Genomic DNA, 21793 nt, shown 5'->3' with positions numbered 1-21793 from the left:
TTTTGTATCTTTTATTTTTATTTTTTATTTTTATCTGTATCGTTTTTATCTTTTATAAGTTGATTCAGTTCTGTTCGTTAGCCGTATATATAATATTTTGAACGAAATCTCCAAAACTAAAAATACTCGAGCTTCAGGCCCAACTTCTCCTCTCCTCCCCTCCCCTCCCCCTTCCCTTGGGTCTAAAACGCAGGTTTAATAAATAAAGGGATAACAGTGACGGTTTCAGTTTCAGGGTTCGACGAAGCTTGAAGGTTTTTCATTGGCAAGAAGTCGGCAAGCGAATTTATTCGAATCGTTATACTGTCCAATGATTCGAAAATAAGGAAACTTTTGCTCCAAAAACGCTTTTCAACTGAGGACTGACGGTTAATCTGATAACCAATCAGAAAGCTCGTAAGAAAGTCGTTTGCATGCTATCACAATCGATTATCGACAGCAGATGTAGCTCATCGCGATGCTTTAGTCTGGTGTTTGTCGACGGATATTTTGAACTCTTACTGGCAGAATCTCCAACAGAATCTTACTGGAAGACATGCAGTATTTTTTGGTAGCCATTTAGCTACTAAATCTGTGAAATTTTGGTCATTCTATGATGAATTCCAAAGGCGAATGTTGTCGTCGTTACGTGAGAAGTACTGTGGCGATCATGGTTGCTGTATTGGTGATAGTTGTACAAGGACGTGAATCATCGTCCATTATCACAACACTACCTGTGAGAATGCCTGGTACTATGGCTAGTACGGTAAGCACATTCATCCCAGTTAATCTTACTTGTTATACAAGATATATCAATGTTGAAAAATATGCTTATAACTTATGCGTGAAAGGTATATTTTTCAAGTTGTTTTGAAGAGCATTCCTTTGCTTTGTTTTCTCAAGTTTTAAAAAAGTGCTTTGAGTTGTAGTGCTAGTAAATGTATTCTTAAGTTATATACGATTAAAGGGCAGGAAAACCTGTAAGCTTATGCTTGTTTGAAGCTAGTGTAAACTCTGCATTCAATATTTATGAATTTGAACAATACACATCTGACCAGCTGTAAAGCTTACGTTCTCCTTATCTGCATATATATTGAGCCTGATCGATCTCAGAGATTTGATTTACGGATCGATCGACCACTTTCTGTTTCAAATTTTGAAATAAAACGTACAAAACCAGGTTAAAGTGCTTTCAATGACTTCAATGCTCTTATATTTCACTTGAAAAACAAATGATTATAATATTTCCCGGCCATACCAATCGATAATTCAGATAACCGATAAGAATCAATAATAATCGATAATAATCAATATCAATTAATCGATTGATATCGGAAATCGATGAAAATAGATAACATGGAAGGGTGTGAGTATTGATTATCATCGATTTTTATGGAAAACTATCGATTATTATCAATTTTTATTGATGTGCTTAAATTGCTTTCCTGGCTGTATAAAGTTTATTAATTGCAAATATCTATTCTGATGCACAAAACCCACAATATGAGAGTTATAAACGCGACTATATTAACTATTTAGGTACATCTAAACAATATGTTAAAATTTTGGGCAATCACCTTACAATGAAAAATTGTACAATGCTGTACATCTTTTAATGATTTCTTATATCTTAAGAGTTCTTTCCCTAATCCTTAATACCTATAGAGTCGTTTGCTTGTCGTGTCCAGTTAAAATTACTCTATATATACCATAAACGAAAACTCGAACAGCAACAAACATTATTATATAATATACATATATAAATCACTGGATATCAGCAAATGAGAGCTCTGATTGGTTACTATACTCACATTGGCCCAAATGTAATGTGCAGTATAGTAATCGATGAAATTCAATATTAATTGATAAAAATCGATATGATTAGGAGTCTTGAGCTGTGAGTATCAATTTTCATAGATTTCCAATATCAATCGATTCCCATCAAATGATTGTTATTGATTATTATCAATGAATTCCAATATTTTCCAATGATCAATTTTTCTGGATTGGTATGGCTGGGTATAAAACCAGGTTAAAGTGCTTTCTATTCGATGACTTCGATGCTCTTATATTTCACTTGTAAAACATATGATTATAATAGTCACGTCAGTAATGCAATGCTGTTTCTCCGCAACTGCATCTGTATATTTGCATGAATCCTTTACTAATCGAGTCTCATTTCGCTTCACTGGTTTGGATGTTAAAAAACACTATTAAGTGTTTATCTTTTTATCCTTTTTATGCACACTTTAAACATGTTCAGTTCAATACCACAACAGCAACAGCAATAGCATCTGAATCTAATATTTGTTCTGAGGTTCCCATTTCAAATTCGTTTCCTAATCAGTTTTTTTTAAAGTGCTACTGTGACGAAAATCGCTCAAACTTGGATTCAGCTGAAACTTCCTAAGAATACTCTTTAAAGGTCCAATAATCACTGTATGAAGTGTTTTCTCGATATTCAGGATGAAAGTATGATATTTTTACGATTTTTTTTTTGGAGTCTGTGACGTCATACACTCAACATCGAACATCGCTCCATACATTTCTTTGTAGTTTATGATCAAAATATCAGTAGTAAAGGGAGAAAGAAATACCCAAACACCCCAAAATATAAATTATAGTCACAAGTAATATGAAATAAGCACATTAGCCACCCTTTGGGCTTCATAGGAATAAAATAAATTAAGGATTTATATACAAAGAAATATATGTAGCAATGTTTGATGTTGAGTGTATGACGTCACAGACTCCAAAAAGTAATCGTAAAAATATCATACTTTCGTCCTGAACATCGAGAAAACACTTCATACAGTGATTATTGGATCTTTAAAGAGTATTTTTAGGAAGTTTCAGCTGAATCCAAGTTTGAGCGATTTTCGTCGTAGTAGCACTTTAATTAAGCAATTGAAGGTTGACTATAGGTTTCCAAAGGCAAAGTGAATATTGGTAAAAATTTACATGTACCATAATGACTGAGGCTGAGGTGAATAATCTTGGACTTGAATATCAGAGAAAATACAAAATTCAGAATTACAAAAACGTCTTAGTATTACTAACTTATGCCCTGGCATACTTCACCACTCGAGCAGTAACATGTATTCTTATAACCACTGGTATGTAGCTCGACCAATCACAACATATGGAATTCTATATTCAAACTTGTCTAAAATTACACTACTAAAGAATATTTTGATAATCTACAGTAGTAAACCTCTATTGAGGGAAAACCAGATATACTTGTAAGGACCCAAGGCTGTCTGCTTAATAGAGGCAGCACTGTATTCAAACTGGTTAATCATCTCTTTTTTTCTTTAGGATAATGCATATCTATGTACATCAGTAAAGCTACATGAGAGAGAGGAGTATGTTGGTGAGTAACTGTCAAATATATTATTGAATACTACATGCTTTACTCTATATACATGTATGTACTGGGACGATCAAAAAGCAGATTAGGAAGGGTGAAGTCTCACTGTTTGAATTCCAGGAATGTAAACAAAGTTAAGTTTAAAAAACCTAAAAGGAGCTTGTGTTTTTGTCTAGGGTCTAATGTCGAGGGTGGTGGGTGCCATATCAAGGGTCTTTTCAAAGTTATTTTCTATATTATGCATGCAATCATATTCCCATGGTTACCAAATTAAGAGATCATGAGAATGCTTTGTTGCTCTTTACCATTGGATTGTATATATATATATAGAGGCTGTTAAAAATATTAAAAGGTTAAAACCACTTCAGCAAACACAATACTAGTACGTATAACAAGCTTCTCATAATCAACCCATGGCCACCCACCCTGTGCACCCACAATACAACTGTTTTGGTTTTGGATCCAGAAGTTATTTCTTCAATACATGATTGAAGTCACACTTAAAGCTCTACAGTATGTAAAGCAGACATTTCCAACACTGATGACATCATTACCAAAAATCAGGTGTATGTCATCACTACAGAAATAAAGCTCCTTCAATTGTTCTATTTTTGAATTTTGGATAAAATTTGTTTGGAATTTTATGACCTCTTAGTAGTACTGTACAAACCAAATTACAGTATACTGCAAGATGGAAAATCTGTACAATTTTTCATGAGTTCAAATGATGTACTTTTCCATCCAGGGCTAGAAATAGTGGCCTGCCCATGACCAAAATGAAGATCACATTTTGCTACTGGCAGGCTAGAACAATTTTTAAACAGAAAATAAAATGGCACAGGAAATATTGTTCACCTATTTTTCCTGCTACAGTACTAAAAAAAACTATTTGACCATATTTATTTTTTATTTCAAACCCTGGCAGCTTAATCTACATGTTTAGACTTCTACACAGCTGATCTTCTTAGGGTTGTCACATTTTCATGCAATGTTTGTGTGATATAGACTCCAAGAATATTTTTGTATAAGAAGGTATATATATGTTATCTACTGATAAATACTCAGACTTATCCCATGAATCTTTTGTTGAACCTGTAGTACGTTTTGAGCCCAAGGCAAGCCAAGATGTTGCACACCACATGCTTTTATTTGGTTGCTCTCATCCGGGAAGTAATGGGAAAATCTGGTAAGAAAGTCACTATTGCTTAAACATGTACTATTAGTAATGCATAACTTTAAATTCATCTTGGTGCTACATTTACCCATTTCAAACCATTTCAGCAATTCCCTAGAGAATAAGATTCTTTGTTTCAGTTGTATCAATATTCATGTACATGTATCTTCTCATGACAGTGCAGATGAGCGCAACCATTAAACAAAGAAATAATACTCTAGAGAATGACTTGTGGTCTGAAATGGGGAAATGCGTTTTGATGTTCATTTACTTTTAGAGTTATGCTTTGCAGAGACACTAACTCAGACCACTTTTGCAAAGTTATTGCATTTTGATCTTAATCAACCATAAATTATTTATCAGATTTAGATCTTGTCTTCCTTGGTTTGCCTGTGTTATTAGTCTTTTAACTTGTTTCAGCCAACCCAATCAACAACAGTCATTGATATACTTGTCATCTTACATTATCTATCATTGTCGTTACCCCCAGGGCTCTCCTAATTACTTTAGAGACTCATTGCTGTTATGAGGACCATAATGTGTATAGAATCAACATGTTTTGGAAAAGACATGTACCAAAATCAAGGACACTAGGGCAGACAGATTGGGTTAGGTGATGTGTTTGTTCAATTATTTGTAGATTTCAGATTGGATTCAATATATGTATGTTTCAGTTATCCTTAGATATAAATAGAGTTCACTTACATGTATCTCATACAATGTAGGTGGTATTTGCCAGTCATATTTTCTGGTCATCAATGTCCTTTTGAGCATTTCTTTGATTTATCTTCTAGGGACTGTAGTGAAATGAAAGGAATGGAATGCAGTGGGAAAGAGAAAATTCTGTTTGCTTGGGCCAAAGATGCTCCTGCTAAAGACTTACCCAAAGGTGTGCTTAGTCTGCTTGTAATTCACCTTAATTCTGAAAATTTTATAAATAATATTGATAATTAGTATAATTTTTGACTTGGATATGATAATAATAATAATAATAATAATAATAATAAGATATAGAGTTTCTCAAACTGTGATCCAAGTAATACTAAAACATTTTTTATCCTGAATTTTGACTTTTAATAATAATAATAATAATTTATTACTTATAACGCGCAAATTAGCATGTGTATATGATCAAATGCGCTTTTCTCTGATATTTAAATCTAATATTTAACTAAAACAATTTTCCCTCAGGCTTGGTGATTATATATTATAGAATAAAGATACTATGTTATATATCAAGTTGTACATGAACAGTTATTTAGTATAGGAAATTGCATGAATATAATTTTGTAATTAATGTTCAAATGCATCCAATTAATGATCTTTCAATTCAAAAAGAGGTTAAAAGGTTTTTTGTGACAAATGATTTAAAACATAGATCCCAGGGTCAGATAGTACATCAGTACATCAGTACATCAGATAGACTTGTTATTTCATTTCTTGATCAACTACATTTAGAGCATTTGTTGCACCATAATTTTGATCCACATTATCATACCCATTAACTACTCAGCAACATGTTGTCTCGTTATTTCTTTGTCATATTTACAGTATGTTATGACTTGAATCTATACATAAACCAAAAAGAGCATACACAAATAAGGAACTGATCATACACATGTAACAAACCGACCAAAATGCATGTAACGAAACAATTGTAGTGCTCTTGACCAATCAGAATCAAGTAATTTGTGTGGATTTTATGAATTTTTCTGTGTTTGAAACTTTCAAAAAATTTTAAATTACATGAAAACAAAAGTCATGTCTGATTCAGTGGTGTTTTTTAGAAACCATGTTATGTGCCACACGAATAATGCAGGTATTTGCTTTATGGGCAATGAAATAGTAGTGAGTTGAGAAAAATTTTTTATTAATTTTGTAATCAATCTTTTAGGTGTTGCTTTTAAAGTGGGAAAGTCTTCAGGCATCAATTATCTTGTTCTACAAGTACACTACAAGCACAAGGCTAAAGGTATGAGTATGTCTACAGGCTTCAGACAAATAAACTTGTCACCACCAGTAATTGTACATATATTTTTTATTTCACAACATGTTTAGCCTCCTTCGCAGACATTCTTCGTAAAGAATGTCTGCAACTTTAGGAGGCTACAACATGTTTTGTTTTGTTCGACACGGGTAAGCAGATTGCAAGGTTGTCTATCTCTGCATGAGTCTGCAAATGCCACTTAGAGGCAACCCAGTTGATGCCTGTTTGGCATATTTTGGCATACACTATAGAATAGAATAAAGTGAAAGTGCCTTTGCTACTCAAACACACATCAACCTACTGTAGATCAATACAAGTGTTGTTGTATCGTTGCAGCTGGAGTAAAAGATCATTCTGGCTTTATACTACACACTACCCTTCAAAGGTACATATATTTCATTAATAGTAGATATTCATTCATGATCATGTATTGAAAATTGATGATTTAGTGGATGGTAGAGAGACATTGGGGTGGGGGGCTATAGCAAGCCACACCCAAGTCTCTCCCTCTCCATTTTAAATCCAGTTATTCTACTTTTAATGAATGGATAAATATTTTGTTAATTCATCATTGTTTTCCTCTGTAGGCAGCCGTTCATAGCAGGGATATTTCTATTATGGTCAGCAAATACAGACATTGCACCAGAAGCAAATGGTACATTTTTATTATGATTTTTGCATCATTTTATAACCCCCCCGAGGGGGTGGGGGTACTCTTGCCTGTTTAGGGTAGGGATGTGCCGCTGAGCCCTCTGAACCCTGACCCTGTTCCAGAGTAAAACCCCTGAAATTCATACCCTGTTCCAGAGCAAGATCGCTGAAAACCATAACCTTTTCCGGTAGTGTAAAAAATAGATACCCTGTTCCAGAGAGGAGAGAGCATGATTTCCTATACCCTGTCCCAGAGCGAGCACGATTTTATATACCCTGTTCCAGAGTAGAATCGCTGAAAACCATACCCTGTTTGGCGGCACGTACCAATATAGCGAATATAGAGGAGTACCCTCCCCCCCCCAGTTTTGAAAACAACTGTACAACAACAATTCCATTGCAACAATGATTACCAGGATCTGTATCCTTTTGTTGTCAATGAACATCCACACTTGGGATGCATTAGAGAAGGCATTCCATTTTAATCAGTGTAATCAGAACAAAATCAGAGAGAAAAGGATACTCCTTCACCAAAAAAAAAGCAACTATTTTATAAAGGGACGTTTTAACAGTGATTATATTTTTTGCTCATTTATAACAAAATTATTATGTCATTTATTGCAGGAGTTCATTCTGATATCGGTTGTATCTTTGACGACGAAACACCAATCTATGCATTTGCATATCGTACACATGCTCATGCTTTAGGTATGATAATAACTGTATTATGCAATCTATAATTGAGACCATCTCGTTGAGGCTACAGTATGTTGCACTTGGTCACAAAACCTCAAATATGCACTGTATTAGTTATTTCTCTCTTGACATTCCACTATGTTACTGTATGTCCAAGGAGAAATAAAAGTGCTCAATAGACTTATTTAGCAAGATGGTCTCAGTCTTCATCTCTTTCTTGATATCCACATATAGATTAGTAGTAATCTATATAGTTCTAAATAGACACACAAGGCTTTCAGAATGTTTTGTAGTAGGTGCTCATTACTCTGAAGAAGCTTGCTGAGATCTGATACAAGGAACAGAATTAACTTTATAGAAAAGAAGAAGTAGCCAGCTAACTTTGAAGCAATCACTGGAGCTCCAGTGGCCACTGGCCTACTGTATTCTGAAAGCTTTGTGCACAGATTTGCAGAGCACGAGAGAAGGGTTTGGAGAAGCATGACATATACTTTCAACACTTCTCATTCCTAGTGCTTTATAATTTCACTCAGCACAGATAGCAAGTTATTTATTTTTTTTAAAAACACAAAATAGAATACTGTACATGTAAGCATTATTTTAGATAGGAGTGATGAACTTGAAAGTTCTGTATGCTCTATGCTCCCATAATGAATGCACCCCCAACCATTCAGAGTATGAGATTTATAACTTACAATTATCTTATAAATTGACGATACGTGCTGATGCGTGTCGGGTATTTGGGGGGGGGGGGGGGGGGGGGGGGGGGGGGGAGGGAAGGGGAAATTATGGCAGATAAATCAATAAAGCTGATTGCTGTATAGCTTTCATTCAGTGAAAGAATGAATTCAACCTGAGTAAATGTATCAAACATATAGGTTGGAAAAAACTGGCTTAAATGATTTTAAGTGCTTTTTTCAGTCAAGCAATTGTGATGTTGGTTGGCATCTAGTTTAAAGTTAGAGTGCAAACAATATAACCGTGAAACTTTAGTAATACTAAATAGCACAATTTCATGCAAATTCCATTGTTTTCTATTGTTTAACTAGCACTATTTTGTACTATTTAGTAATTAGTGTTTCATGGATTAATTGTTTGCACCCTACTGGCAAATTAAGAGTATTATTTCTTCTTGTTGTTGGATATATCAGGATATATCTCTTTACATGTTTGAAGTATGATTTTTAAAAGGCTTAATATTTTAGTTTCTATGATATTTTTATTGACCATATTTTTCGACCAAATTAAAGGTCATCATGAAAATAATTCTACAGATTTACATGCGAAGCATTTAAGTTACAATGTTCAGGAATCGTTGGATCAGGAAGTATGACGTTTGTTTGTTTACTGAAGGGATAAGAATTATATTGAGCATCTTCTTATGTTTTATATGTGTAGGTTCATTGATAAGTGGATACAAGGTTCATAGACAGAACTGGACATTACTTGGGAAGAAAAGCCCTCAGGAGCCGCAGGTACATGTTTGATGTATATAGGATTTTTCCTTTTCACTATGACTTAAGCATAAGCATAAGCATAAGAATATGTCCTCACTATGACATAAGGCAACATAAGCACAAGCAGAAGCATAAAGAGAAGGAGATTGCTTTGATCCTTGTAGCGTGGTTTTCCACTATGACATAAGCATTAGCATAAACATAAGAACACATCCTTACTATGACTTAAGGTAACATAAGCACAAGCAGAAGCATAAGGAGGAAGAAAAATGCTTTCATCCTTGTGCTTATGCTTGTGCTTGTGCTTATGTTGCAGTGAGGACGTTAACAGAGAAGTGAGTGGGATTGATACGCTTATGTCTGTGTTTATGCTAATGCTTATGTCACTAGTGAAAACCACGCTTAAGCTTTGACTGCCAACTTAGTATTGATAATGAGTATTCTTGGGGTGCAAACACATGACTCTTCATCACTTGAGATATGAATAACAATGAAACAACAAATGATTGCTGATGTACTGTAACAAGATAATTTAAAGCTAAAGAGGAATGCTTTGTTATCATCAATCAAATGGCAGCTATGACATAACATGCACCTCAAGAATTTAGATTTCATTTTCTTGGCTTATTTGAATATTTTTCTTGTTTGGGTTTGTTTGTTTGTTTGTTTGTTTGTGTGTTTGTAATGTACTGTAAATATTGACAGCCATGGGCCAAAGGCCTGCACTGAACAGACATTTACATGTATTGTGCACATTTTATTGCGCACAATATACATTGATTGTGCGCAATAAGGCGATCCTTTGTGATAATTTCTGTTTGTTTTCATCCTACAGGCATTTTATCCCATGAATAAAGTCGTCAAAATAACTAAAGGGGATAAACTGGTGAGTGTTAACTAAGTGCATATGATATGCTGGGTGTGGTCATATGTATTATTACATGATCAGCTGCTAGATACAAGAAGGGCTATTCAAATATGATATGGTTCAATAATACTGCATTAATATACGATGCACTTTGTACTGAGATATATTCTTCCTCTGTTTGACTTTGTACCCAATAGGCAGCAAGATGCACATACGATGCTAAAGGCCATCATTTAACAAAGCATGTGAACATTGGGTAATTCTACATTAAATATCGATAGCATTGTTCTTGTTGCTTCTCTATGAAGAACAATAATATAAATTATAACATTGTTTTAACAAATGTTTTTTTCCCAGGTCATCTGGTAAAGATGAGATGTGCAATTTCTACATAATGTACTATCAAGATGCAAGTCTACATGATATAGACAATGACGTGTGTAGTGATATGGATTTGAAAGGACTGACACTAAATTTCCCAAAAGACTCTAAGAGTACTTCTTCAAAACCACAAACACCTATCAGCAAAAGTAGACCATCATCAGAAGCTGTAGTAAACAACAACCATGACAATGATAGTAACGATAGTTTTTCACATTCAAAAACTTTGAAGGAAGAATATGATTTGGTAAAAGACTGGCCCAAGCTGGGAAAAGAAACACTTGGCCAAGTGTCTGGGGTTGCATTAGATTCAATAGGAAATGTTATTCTCTTTCATCGTGGCAAACGAACCTGGGATGTAAAGTAAGTAAGACATTCATTTGATTATTCAATTCATTTGGTCTACAAAAAAGGAACAAAGAAAGACAAAAAGAGGAGTAACTGACAGTACTGTAATAACCGTTTGTAAATAAATTGTACTTTAACAATGAGTTGAGAGAGTTCAATTAAACATTTTGTTTGGAATGGCAGAAAACCAAAAATCGAAACTATGGGTATGGAGGTTTGAAAAAACTTAATATTCAGTTAATTAAAACTAAAACATGTGCTAAAAATGTGTGTGATAATTTGGAAATAATATACCTGGAATATCATCCCTCGTATGTTTTTTAATCAAAATGGAAAAATAAAATAATGTATTCAATTAATTATAAAAATAACAAACAAACAAAAATGAGCAAAGAGTAAATGAAACAAAACGTTAGTTTAATATACCACCTGCATGTTTTTGTATCAAATTTTATTGTTTTATATCATTTCAGCTCATTTGATGACCAGCACAACTTCAATGGCCAAAACCCTATTAGGGAGCATACTGTTCTTACACTTAACCCCATCAGTGGTAGAGTGATTAGTAGATGGGGCAACAACATGTAAGTCATGATGGGTGGTAGTAAAGAGACTATTAGGGAGCATACTGTTCTTACACTTAACCCCATCAGTGGTAGAGTGATTAGTAGATGGGGCAACAACATGTAAGTCATGATGAGTGGTGATAAAGACACTATTAGGGAGCATACTGTTCTTACACTTAACCCCATCAGTGGTAGAGTGATTAGTAGATGGGGCAACAACATGTAAGTCATGATGGGTGGTAGTAAAGAGACTATTAGGGAGCATACTGTTCTTACACTTAACCCCATCAGTGGTAGAGTGATTAGTAGATGGGGCAACAACATGTAAGTCATGATGGGTGGTAGTAAAGAGACTATTAGGGAGCATACTGTTCTTACACTTAACCCCATCAGTGGTAGAGTGATTAGTAGATGGGGCAACAACATGTAAGTCATGATGGGTGGTAGTAAAGAGACTATTAGGGAGCATACTGTTCTTACACTTAACCCCATCAGTGGTAGAGTGGTTGGTACATGGGGCAACAACATGTAAATTATGTTAGGTGGAGATGAACCAATTATATTCCAGTAAACTCCCTGGTCATCCTTAGATAAAAGTAAGAAAATGGTTTCCTTTAAAAGACTCTAGTGAACCTTGTATCAAGTTGAATGAATGTACAGTAAAATGTTTTTCAGAGAATTGGGAGTGGGGGATGCAAAAATTTTAGAAGAAGCTGCGAGAGATTGCCTGGGGGGGGGATAGTTATTTTTTGGGGAACTTCAAGGGGGGGTCTTAAGAATTTTTTTGTCATTTAAAGATTTCACCTGCAAGCCCCCCCCCCCCCCCCCTGCCAAACATTATGAACGCAGCCTTATTTGTACCTGGGTGTACATTAACTGCTATTGAATGTGATGTTTCAGGTTTTATCTACCCCACGGCATAACTGTTGATCACAGTGACAATATATGGCTTACAGATATTGCCATGCACCAGGTAATCATGATATGGTCGTATATTATCACATTCATCAATCACATTGTGTGAATAAATGTGATAGGATGCACATTACAAATCGACTTTGAAAATTATACAAATATCATTTTGATGATAATATATAAAATTCTTGCACGATACTGAAGCTTTCCGGAATAAATTGTTCAAAATTGCATTAAAACACAAAAAGATCATTTAATATAGAGCAGTAGATTCGATCATGACGTTGTGTAGTGACTACGTATATATAAACCGTGACTAGCATCTCCACCAAAACGTCGTATATGGTACATTATTTGCGAGATAATTTACGTTGCTAGATGAAACTGAAATTAAACTGTCTTTGCTGAACTTCAGGTATTAAAGTATCCACCAAAGGGAGATGACATGCCGTTGTTGTCGGTAGGGGAGATGTTTGTTCCTGGTTCAGATGACAACCACTTTTGTCAGCCAACAGATGTTGCTGTAGAAAACAGTGGAGTATTCTATGTGGCTGATGGGTAATATATATAGATTATCACATGTTAAGAGTTTGATATAACAATTTATTACACATTTGGGATCGATACAATAACAAAGGTCTCAGTTTCTAGTTTACCGTGAAGTGATATCATATTACTTCATTGATATGGTTTTTATTCACGGCTTTATCCGCACACTGCATGACTTCCAACCTAAATGTGTAACAAACATTTTTATTTCCTTTATTAAATGGGCTGTTGAGCAAGTGAGCCATGTTCACAAAGGCAACGTTAATGCGCATGAGCAGTCTATTATTTGCAGCAAAACGGCTTTGCACCGTAATGCGCATGAACAGAATATCATTCGTACGCATTTATTTGCAGTTATCTCGGCCAATCAAAACGATGGAAAAAATAATTGGAATAATATCCGTCGAAAAAGATCGGTATAATAAGTAATCCAGTTTCTGTTCTCCCTGTTATTAAATGCAATAACAGAAATCAACGTTATCCCACACGTCTAAAATAAAGGTGGTGTCTCGAAAGGTCTAATAGTGTACAGCTACATGAATGTCACCAGTTGGCATTGCGATGTACTGTGGGACCTTTTAGAGAAAGACATAGACGCCTCTTAAGGCCGGTTTAGACGGTACGATTTTCGCCTACAACTATCGTATACAACGCGCTTGCGTCTGTCGTAGGCGAGTTGTAGGCTTGATTTACGAGCTACGACTCGAGTTGTAGGATGGCGCGAGCGTGTTGTATACGATAGTTGTAGGCGAAAATCCTCCCTTCTAAACCGGCCTTTATGTAGGAAACGTTTTTTCTGTCCAGGTATTGTAACAGTCGCATAATGAAGTTTTCATCCAAAGGAAAGATGCTGGCCAAATGGAGTGAAAAAGGTACATGACCTTTTAATGGAATGTTCCACAAATAACGAATACTTTTTTTACGGTCGGCTGTTGGCTTGGTATTCTGCCACCCCCTCTTTATGAAATTGTCATTAATGTGTGGAATGATATCATATCATTATGTAAAGATGATCATGATTCTGGTTTATTCTAATTAACCCTACATGTGTAGGATATTGTGGCATACTTACGCGATGCTTATTAACATTGGTCATTTCTGTTGTAGGTTATTTATCTTTAAATATTCCACACAGTCTTGCTCTGGACGAGATAAATCAACGACTTTACATTGCTGATAGGGAAAATGGTCGTATTCAGCATGTCGATACGATAACAGGTCAATTTGGACAACCAATAACCAAACAACCATTTGGATTAATATATGCCGTTAACTTCAACAATCACAATGGTAATTTTTTGAGTTTGTTTTTCTCTTCTTTTCTCCTCTCTTCCCTTTTAGTCAGCCTATTAACTGAACTGCGTCATTTTTGACCACAGGACTTCTTTATGCTGTAAATGGTAATTCTGTAGAAAGCAATCTCCCTGTCAAAGGCTTTACTTTAAAGAATGGCTTGATACTCAACTCGTGGCCAAGCGATAGACAAGTAAGTAAATCAGATTAACTGACGTCTGTTGTTAACTCATGATATGTGATATGACATTGAATAATACTCGTCCTGCGAGTATGAGATGAACATGGTGCATTCTGGTCTAGCTTGGGTACAAAGCTCTTAGCAAGCCTTACTAGTATTTATATGTATCGAAGCTACAAGACAACTTTAGATTTCAACTTCAAATTTTAATTGATACCCTGAAAAAGACTCTTGGCTGATCAAAGTCAGGGTACGGCTATTTCACAGATCAAAGTGGAATTTAGCGTTTTAGGTTTTAAAACCAAAGAACCGAGTCTGAGAGTTGAACCTAAGACCTCAGAGGTAACCAGAGAGTACACTACCCGGCTCTACGCCACTGAGCTGTAAAAAGATGAAAACTGTTCAAATGTATCACTATTTATATTGTCTTTCCGTAGCATTTCAGACATCCACATGACGTGGTTTGTTCCTCAGACGGTAATTTCATATTCGTGGTAGAAACTGAACCCAACAAAGTGTGGAAGCTTTCAAGGCGTGGCCAATCACGTTTAAACAAGGAATCTACCTTGGACGGAGAAATAAGGGGGGATAAACCCAAAGAGGACATAGAAACTAAGACTTGGACAAGCACTAAAGAGACCCTTCCAGGTAATGGTGAGAGTAATGTACAGCGTTTGGTGTATATATATGTTACAAGAAAATGTTGGACGGGCATTACTTGTCTGTTATACAACTCGCACGTTGATTGGTTAATCGTAGTAAAAACAAACAAACAACAGCAACAATGGTCTGCATTGTACGACAATGTATTTCAAGCACGCCTTTATTCGTATTTGTATTAAGATTAAAAAGATGGGACATTATGTGGGAGATAAAGTCTGAAAGGAGCAGGAGATGTTTTTTTGAAGAAAACAGAAAAAAGGTTCAGTGGAAAACCACAAGTAGTTATTTCGAACTATTCTGAAATATGGAGCACTTTTCAGCCAATTAATGTTCAGGCAATTAATTTTCAAAAATTCCACAGATAGCTCTTTTGTAGTAATTAATGGGCCCTTTGCAGTTAACGGTCACGTGTTTGTACTGGAATGCAATGTTTTTATTTTAAATTGGTGATTCTTTTTAGGTACTTGTAAAGAACTGAATGAAAACATGTGTATCCAGTGTGTTACGAAATGTAGTTTTATTACGATCTCTCGAAACAGGTTGTAGAAAGTTTGTTTGCAGTCCAGTAAATTTCACCGATGGGAATCAAGATGTTCATTCATTCGCTCTCAGTGAATTAATCAGCACGTGATTGCTTAGCTGCAAAGGGCCTATTTGATGTAAGTTTGTGTGGAACCACGTGTATTAAACATAGTGTTAATTCAATTTGTTTAGAGAGGTGTACTTATAGTAGTGAAACAGGACCCTGCAGAGCTGCGATACAGAGATGGTACTACGATATCAATAAACGTCGATGTATGCATTTTATTTATGGTGGTTGTCAAGGAAACGAAAACAATTTCAAGTCTGTAAAGGATTGTCAAGATACATGTGCTTCTAAAGGTATGCAGTGTGCATCAAGGAATAAATTATATACCACGCGCGTTATTTAAGGGTACCAATGGGGGTACCCGATTGATTGTGAACGACTATTTTTTCTGAAATGTGTTTTTGTCACTCGGTAAAGATCTATATGTTAAGTGTATGCTACATCGAGTGTATAAGCAGATTAAAAAATCTGCCTCAGTTGGGTTCTCGCGGGACTCGAACCACTGACGTCTCGTTTGCTAGACGAGATCTCAACCGCTATTTTTTACTATTTTTTCGCCGAATGTCAGTTAACTGTAATAATTTCACGAGCGCTGGCCATATTAACGAAAATAGTGAAATATCAGTTAACTGTAACTTTTAATTTTAGGTTATTCGTCAGTTTAACAAATAGACATCAGTTCTTTATGTGTCTGTCCTTATTGACGATAAATTGAGTCATCACATTGTCAAAGTAGTATGCGGTCCACACCACTTTGACAATGTGATGACGCAATTTATCGTCAATAAGGACAGACACATAAAGAACTGATGTCTATTTGTTTTTTACAATAACAAAAACGATAAAAACTTCTCATTTTATGTGATCAAAAAAAACAACGGAAAGAGTGTGCATGCTCGTTGACGTCAGCTTTATCTGTCTGTCCTCTTATTGATGATAAAAAATAGCCAATCAGCGCGCGAGAAATTTGTCAGTTAAGTACTAACCCCATTGGCACCCCTTTGTCTCTGTCCACACCGTGTTACTAACCCCATTGACACCCCTTTATCTCTGTCCACACCGTGTTACTAACCCCATTGACACCCCTTTATCTCTGTCCACACCGTGTTACTAACCCCATTGGCACCCCTTTATCTCTGTCCACACCGTGTAAACCGCTTCTCGCTCCGCTTAAAGTTTTTTAAACAATTTACTTTGACCAAGAAACTACAACAGAAAAACTTTGAAAAAAAATATCGAAAATACATGTGTAAATAACATGTTATAACGGGATTTTTTAAAATTTCGACGTCTAACTTGAAAACCTTGGTCGCCATATTACTTCAAGCGACCCGGCCCCGGAAGCGGAAGCGTATTCCTAAGGAGCACGAACAATCTAAAAATAACCTTTCGGGAATACTGCGGCTTATATTGGAAGAGTCGCTGTCTGTCCTTTATGGTCTTTCGATCATAACCAACAACTTCTTATCGTTTATGTTAGGACATTCAAACCAAAGTAAACATTTTAGTAGACCAAAACCTGGTGAACAAAATCAAAAGACTGTGCTTAAGGAACTTTCAAGCAATGATGATAAACTTTTTAAAGAGAACATGACTATGGCTAAATCCAAAGGAAGACCACAACAGAAACCTGAAATACATGATGATTGGGAAAATGCCGCCGGTGAAGATGAAGGCGAAGAAAGCAACCTGCATGTTTGGAAAAGCCACAGCAATACATCCAGTAAGTTATGCCGGTTCCAGTACCAATACATGTGCATTCTTTCTGGGGTATAACAATTTAAAATTACAGCAAGCATTTGATTCAGGGAAAATCTTATTCAGGCTGTTTCCAAAATGTTTTTTTAGTCTTTTTCGGCCACGATTGGCTAAAGCCACTTGGGCGTAATGTTTTCGTATTTGAGATCACGTGTCATTCCCTTGAGAGTAAGAATATTTGTTTGAGTTATATCCATACTTTTGTGTCTTCTCATGTACAACCGTTAAACAAAGACTGATATGATACTCTAGGGAATGACATGTGGTCTGAAATGGGAAAACACTATGCCCAAGTGGATTTGGTCCATCACATTCGACCACTGCAGTAGAGTTTCATAGTGGGCGATATATAACGTGATAGTTAACTGATTGTTTTGTATGACTATTAGATACAACGATAAGTACTCCATATCACATCCAAGACAACCAATCAACATCTACCGACGACATCCAGGCTGGTATGATGCCAGCTTTGATAATCCTGTCTGTTCTAGCGGTACCTATTATTTTCCTCTTGCTTATCAGCATTGTATTACGTATCAGAGCTTACCGAAGGGAACGGAGGTACAACTTGAACCGTCTCTTGAATAAAGATGGATTGCCTGTAGATCGCACAGTAGGTTGGTGGTCCTACCTCAATTGTTGTAGTAAAAGAAAATATGGATTTGATAAAGTTAATTTAGCAGAATTCTATAGCGATAGTGAAAGTGATGGAGTTTGACACACGAATTTACTGTTTTATTTTTAGTTTCCTTCAAACGAAACAGATTATGCGCTGTAATATCATAGTCTTTTATTTGTGCAAAAAGAATACTTCCAGTCTAGTGTTTCATTGTCTTTTAGGGCTGCCACAATGCAACAGCCTGTTGGTAGTAGTTGTCGCAAATAGCTTTGGTAGGTGCTCTTTATGTGCCTTAAATCTGCCTATTTTATCTCGTGTAACAAAGAACTAATAACTAATAACTGAAAAGCTTACCATGCACTGGCTACGAAGTCTCTACGTCGTACTGTTGTAGTCTCCCCGGCCCCCAGGTAACTGACTCCATTGAAATTCTTTGGGGACATAAGTGGGGTAGCCAGAGGTCTTAATGAATCTTGTCTCCGACAAATACTGCTAGAGAGCCTCTAGAGCCCATGGTAAAAAATAAGCTAACAACCACAAGGATCCCAGCCCCAACAAACGAATTCCAAAGAGATACCTGTACTTAGGAGGCTAGTATAAGTCCAGTAGAAATATTACGTATATTCAGAATATGTGGCCTGCGTGCAGCCCGACTTTAACTCTGGTTCGTAGACTAAGAGTCGGGCTGCACGAAGGTTAAGGATATGTGGCAATAAGACCTTTATTAGTAAGACTAGATGTTTGAATGTCTAACTTTTGAAAAGCTAAGGAAAATCCCCTGAATATGAAGAGCTTGTATTAAGAATACAATAATAATAATAATGATAATAATAATAATAATAATAATGATAGTAATAATAATATTAATGATGATGATGATGATAATGATAATAATAATAATAATAATCTTTATTTTTTTTTGCCATTTCTAAATTATAAATATTTACATATATATATACATATATGTTAGTGCATTTTTTTTCTAATTTACTTTTATTTTACATTATATCTCATGAAAAAGAAAAATGCTTTACATTCAAGGAAATGACTAGAGGCTAAAGGAACCGACTATTGGTATATGTACTTTTGAATAACGACCTAATACACTTAATCCTTCGTAGATATTTTGAAGTTTACCCAAATCTGTTTCATAATCGAATGGTTGTCTTGTGAATAAGACTGTTCAATTAAGAGACCCAAGCTTTGGTCTTTAAAATTATTTTTTAATCTTAAGAGCGAGTGTCCCTAAAAATCAAACATTAGGTGGCAAAGCTCAAAAATTCAAAATCGCTCAAACTTTCACCATTTGTAACCCATGGTTAGGTGAGAAATGCTGTGGGGTTGGTTTGTAAAAATACTTTTTATTTTGCGAGAAATCCGTGAAAAACTGAAATTAGATTTGGACGTAAAAAAATCACCTTCAAAAACGTCCATATTCAACGGCCTCGTGTGACTCGGAAAAGAAACTTACAAACCTCTATTTTATACCATTGAAACACTCGACTCTTTGTGAATGTATTTCGTGAATTTCAGTTAAATTGGGATAATCTTTACTTTGGAAAGAAGTCGTTAGAAAACGCTACCAAATTCAAAACGAAATATGGAGGTACACTACAAATTTTTTTTGTCCCACTGCCTTTTGCTCAAAATTCAAGAAATTTTAGAAATAAAACCCAAAAGGGTACTAGATTTTAAATATATAAAAATATTTCTGGGCAAATGCAAGCGCGCTCTGTAATCCAGTGCTGAGTTTGGCGTATTTTAAGGAATCGGTCATGAGTTCTAATATTGCGTGACAGGCCGTGACAGTACTGTCATTACTATTTACACTGTTATTTGCCGTGGTATTATTTAATTCCTTTCGAAGATCATGTAGAAACTTCCATTTGAGTTATATATCACCCAATGAATGAAAGACCTGCAAAATATATGGTAAAAAGTTACAGGTTATATCCAAAGTTTGAAACTAAATACTGGTATGCAAATTTAGCTGAGAAATTCCGTGAGACACTACTGGGAATTAAGCAGTTTAATATACTTTCCCCACCTGCTATGAAAGTTATGAAATGAAGATAATCGACGCAGGAATACATAATCTGTATTACTATAATCATTTTTATTTTCCCCAATGATGTCGAGTCTAGGAATCTGAAGCCCGATAATTTATGCTTTTAAATAAAAAAAACTGTTCTGTACAACACCAATTTGCTTTTTTTTCTTGAATTCATAGTAAAACATAGAACACTATATTGCGCATTTAATTTTTTCCTCTAGTATATATAATACAAAATACAGAACCGGCCAAGGGGGGGGGGGGGAGTTGGGAGGGTTTCGAAATAATCCATATGTTTTGCGATACCAATATACACAGAATTCCATGGATGAACGGTCAAATACCTCAAATTATCTAGAAGTGAGTTCTTGAAAATATCAAAAATTGTTCTTGATGTTGCCTTCATACCATTTACAGTGTCAGTACCAGTTTTATAGTGACTCCATTATTAAGAAGAAAAACGGCTGAGTAGAAATACAGAAAATAAAAACTGGAGGGTTAGCCTCATTTTTATACAGAATGATCATGTGTTCAAGTTAGAGTCCCGTGGGCTGTCAAAGCGTTCTTATTTATTGAAGTTGCTTTGCCTTTAGTATTTGTGAATATTTAGACACAGAAAAAGGAGCCTTCAATCAAGGAACACGACTTGATATTTTACGATTTCGAAGGGTCTATCATCTAGCTATTGGTTGCAATCACAACCCTTGACCAAATTGGTAAGCATGTCTACGTAAGGCTTCTTTCTCCTGACAACAATGTCTGATGTGTCAAGGCCAAGGGCTTCACAAATGTCCTGCAACTTGGCTATTGAAAGCGAGTTGATCTTGGAGCTCATTACCATTTCACAAATATTACTGGAATCATGCATAATTGGGTGTGAGTGTTGAACACTGATGTCGGCCAGAACCTGGTTTTGGAGTTCATGGTGCAACTCATTTTCCAAGTCGGCATCCTCTTCATCGTCACTTTCTAATTCATCCGGCACAGTACTACGCTTCGCAGCCATGCGGGAAAAATAACTACGGAGCTGTTGCGTAGACAAAAACTCGCCACTATCAAATAAGCTCATTCCGTTAATGTCTTTTGCAGTTCTCATTTCTCTAGACACATCAGATGGGTCAACTTTCTTCCCAGTGGTCTCTCCTATCAGAAACTTAGCATTAAGGTACTCTTTTTGCTTGTCAGAGAATCTCTTACGCTTACGTGTAGATTTCAGCGCCCAACCCATTTTAAGAGCAGATGATGGCGATGAAGGTGAGCTGGTACCTTGCTGATGAATAACGGGAACTTGACTTGTACCACTTTCTAGCTTGGTTGCGTACTCTTTGATAGCCTTGTCATAAAGGGTCTCCTGTTCTAAACAGCGTTTGTGCTTTCCGCATTCCATGTGCGTCTGAAGGGATGAATACCTCACATACGATTTTATGCATCCTTCTTCAGGACAAGTAAACAAACCAGGTTCTTGGCATGCGTCATTGGGCTCAGTGGATTCTGATGAACTGCTGTCAGAATTGTTAGTTGTGCCACTCTTTGGCTGTTTGCAATTTGCTTTCCTGGATTTAACGGGTACAAATTTCGCATTGCCGCACACTCTACACTCGACTGTTGGTAGTTCCCCTTCATCAGGTACGTCGAATTTCTTCCAAGGCAATTCGTTCCCAGGGCCAATGTTATACGCTCTCCAAACCTTGAG

The 21793-nt window shown here is 35.8% G+C and overlaps 1 protein-coding gene across 1 annotated transcript; it reads left to right on the top strand.

Annotated features, from left to right (window-relative positions):
* Positions 1 to 260: 260 nt before the first annotated feature.
* On the top strand, positions 261 to 20251 carry LOC116306504 (peptidyl-glycine alpha-amidating monooxygenase B). Its single transcript, XM_031716578.2, has 22 exons — positions 261 to 745; positions 3298 to 3352; positions 4448 to 4535; positions 5318 to 5412; positions 6418 to 6495; positions 6847 to 6895; positions 7098 to 7165; positions 7786 to 7869; positions 9256 to 9332; positions 10150 to 10200; positions 10380 to 10438; positions 10540 to 10926; positions 11385 to 11495; positions 12378 to 12450; positions 12808 to 12950; positions 13746 to 13813; positions 14049 to 14231; positions 14321 to 14427; positions 14853 to 15063; positions 15793 to 15960; positions 17148 to 17390; positions 17815 to 20251. The coding sequence occupies exons 1-22, from the start codon at positions 593 to 595 to the stop codon at positions 18144 to 18146; spliced, it is 2883 nt and encodes a 960-aa protein (XP_031572438.1). The 5' UTR covers positions 261 to 592; the 3' UTR covers positions 18147 to 20251.
* The last annotated feature ends 1542 nt before the right edge of the window (positions 20252 to 21793 follow it).

Source organism: Actinia tenebrosa, unplaced genomic scaffold (genome assembly GCF_029948245.1).
Source record: "Actinia tenebrosa isolate PJP-AT-01 unplaced genomic scaffold, QUT_ActTen_1.0 PGA_scaffold5__44_contigs__length_20552954, whole genome shotgun sequence".
Lineage (NCBI taxonomy): Eukaryota > Metazoa > Cnidaria > Anthozoa > Actiniaria > Actiniidae > Actinia > Actinia tenebrosa.
Note: the sequence above shows the minus strand (reverse complement) of the source record. Positions and strands in the feature narration are given on the sequence as shown.

Excerpts from the sequence above, each read along its gene's own strand:
- LOC116306504 (XM_031716578.2), top strand. The coding sequence starts at position 593 with ATGATGAATTCCAAAGGCGAATGTTGTCGTCGTTACGTGAGAAGTACT. Across the intron at positions 7,870-9,255 it reads TACACATGCTCATGCTTTAG|GTTCATTGATAAGTGGATAC; the intron begins GTATGATAATAA and ends TTATATGTGTAG. Across the intron at positions 10,201-10,379 it reads TAACTAAAGGGGATAAACTG|GCAGCAAGATGCACATACGA; the intron begins GTGAGTGTTAAC and ends TGTACCCAATAG.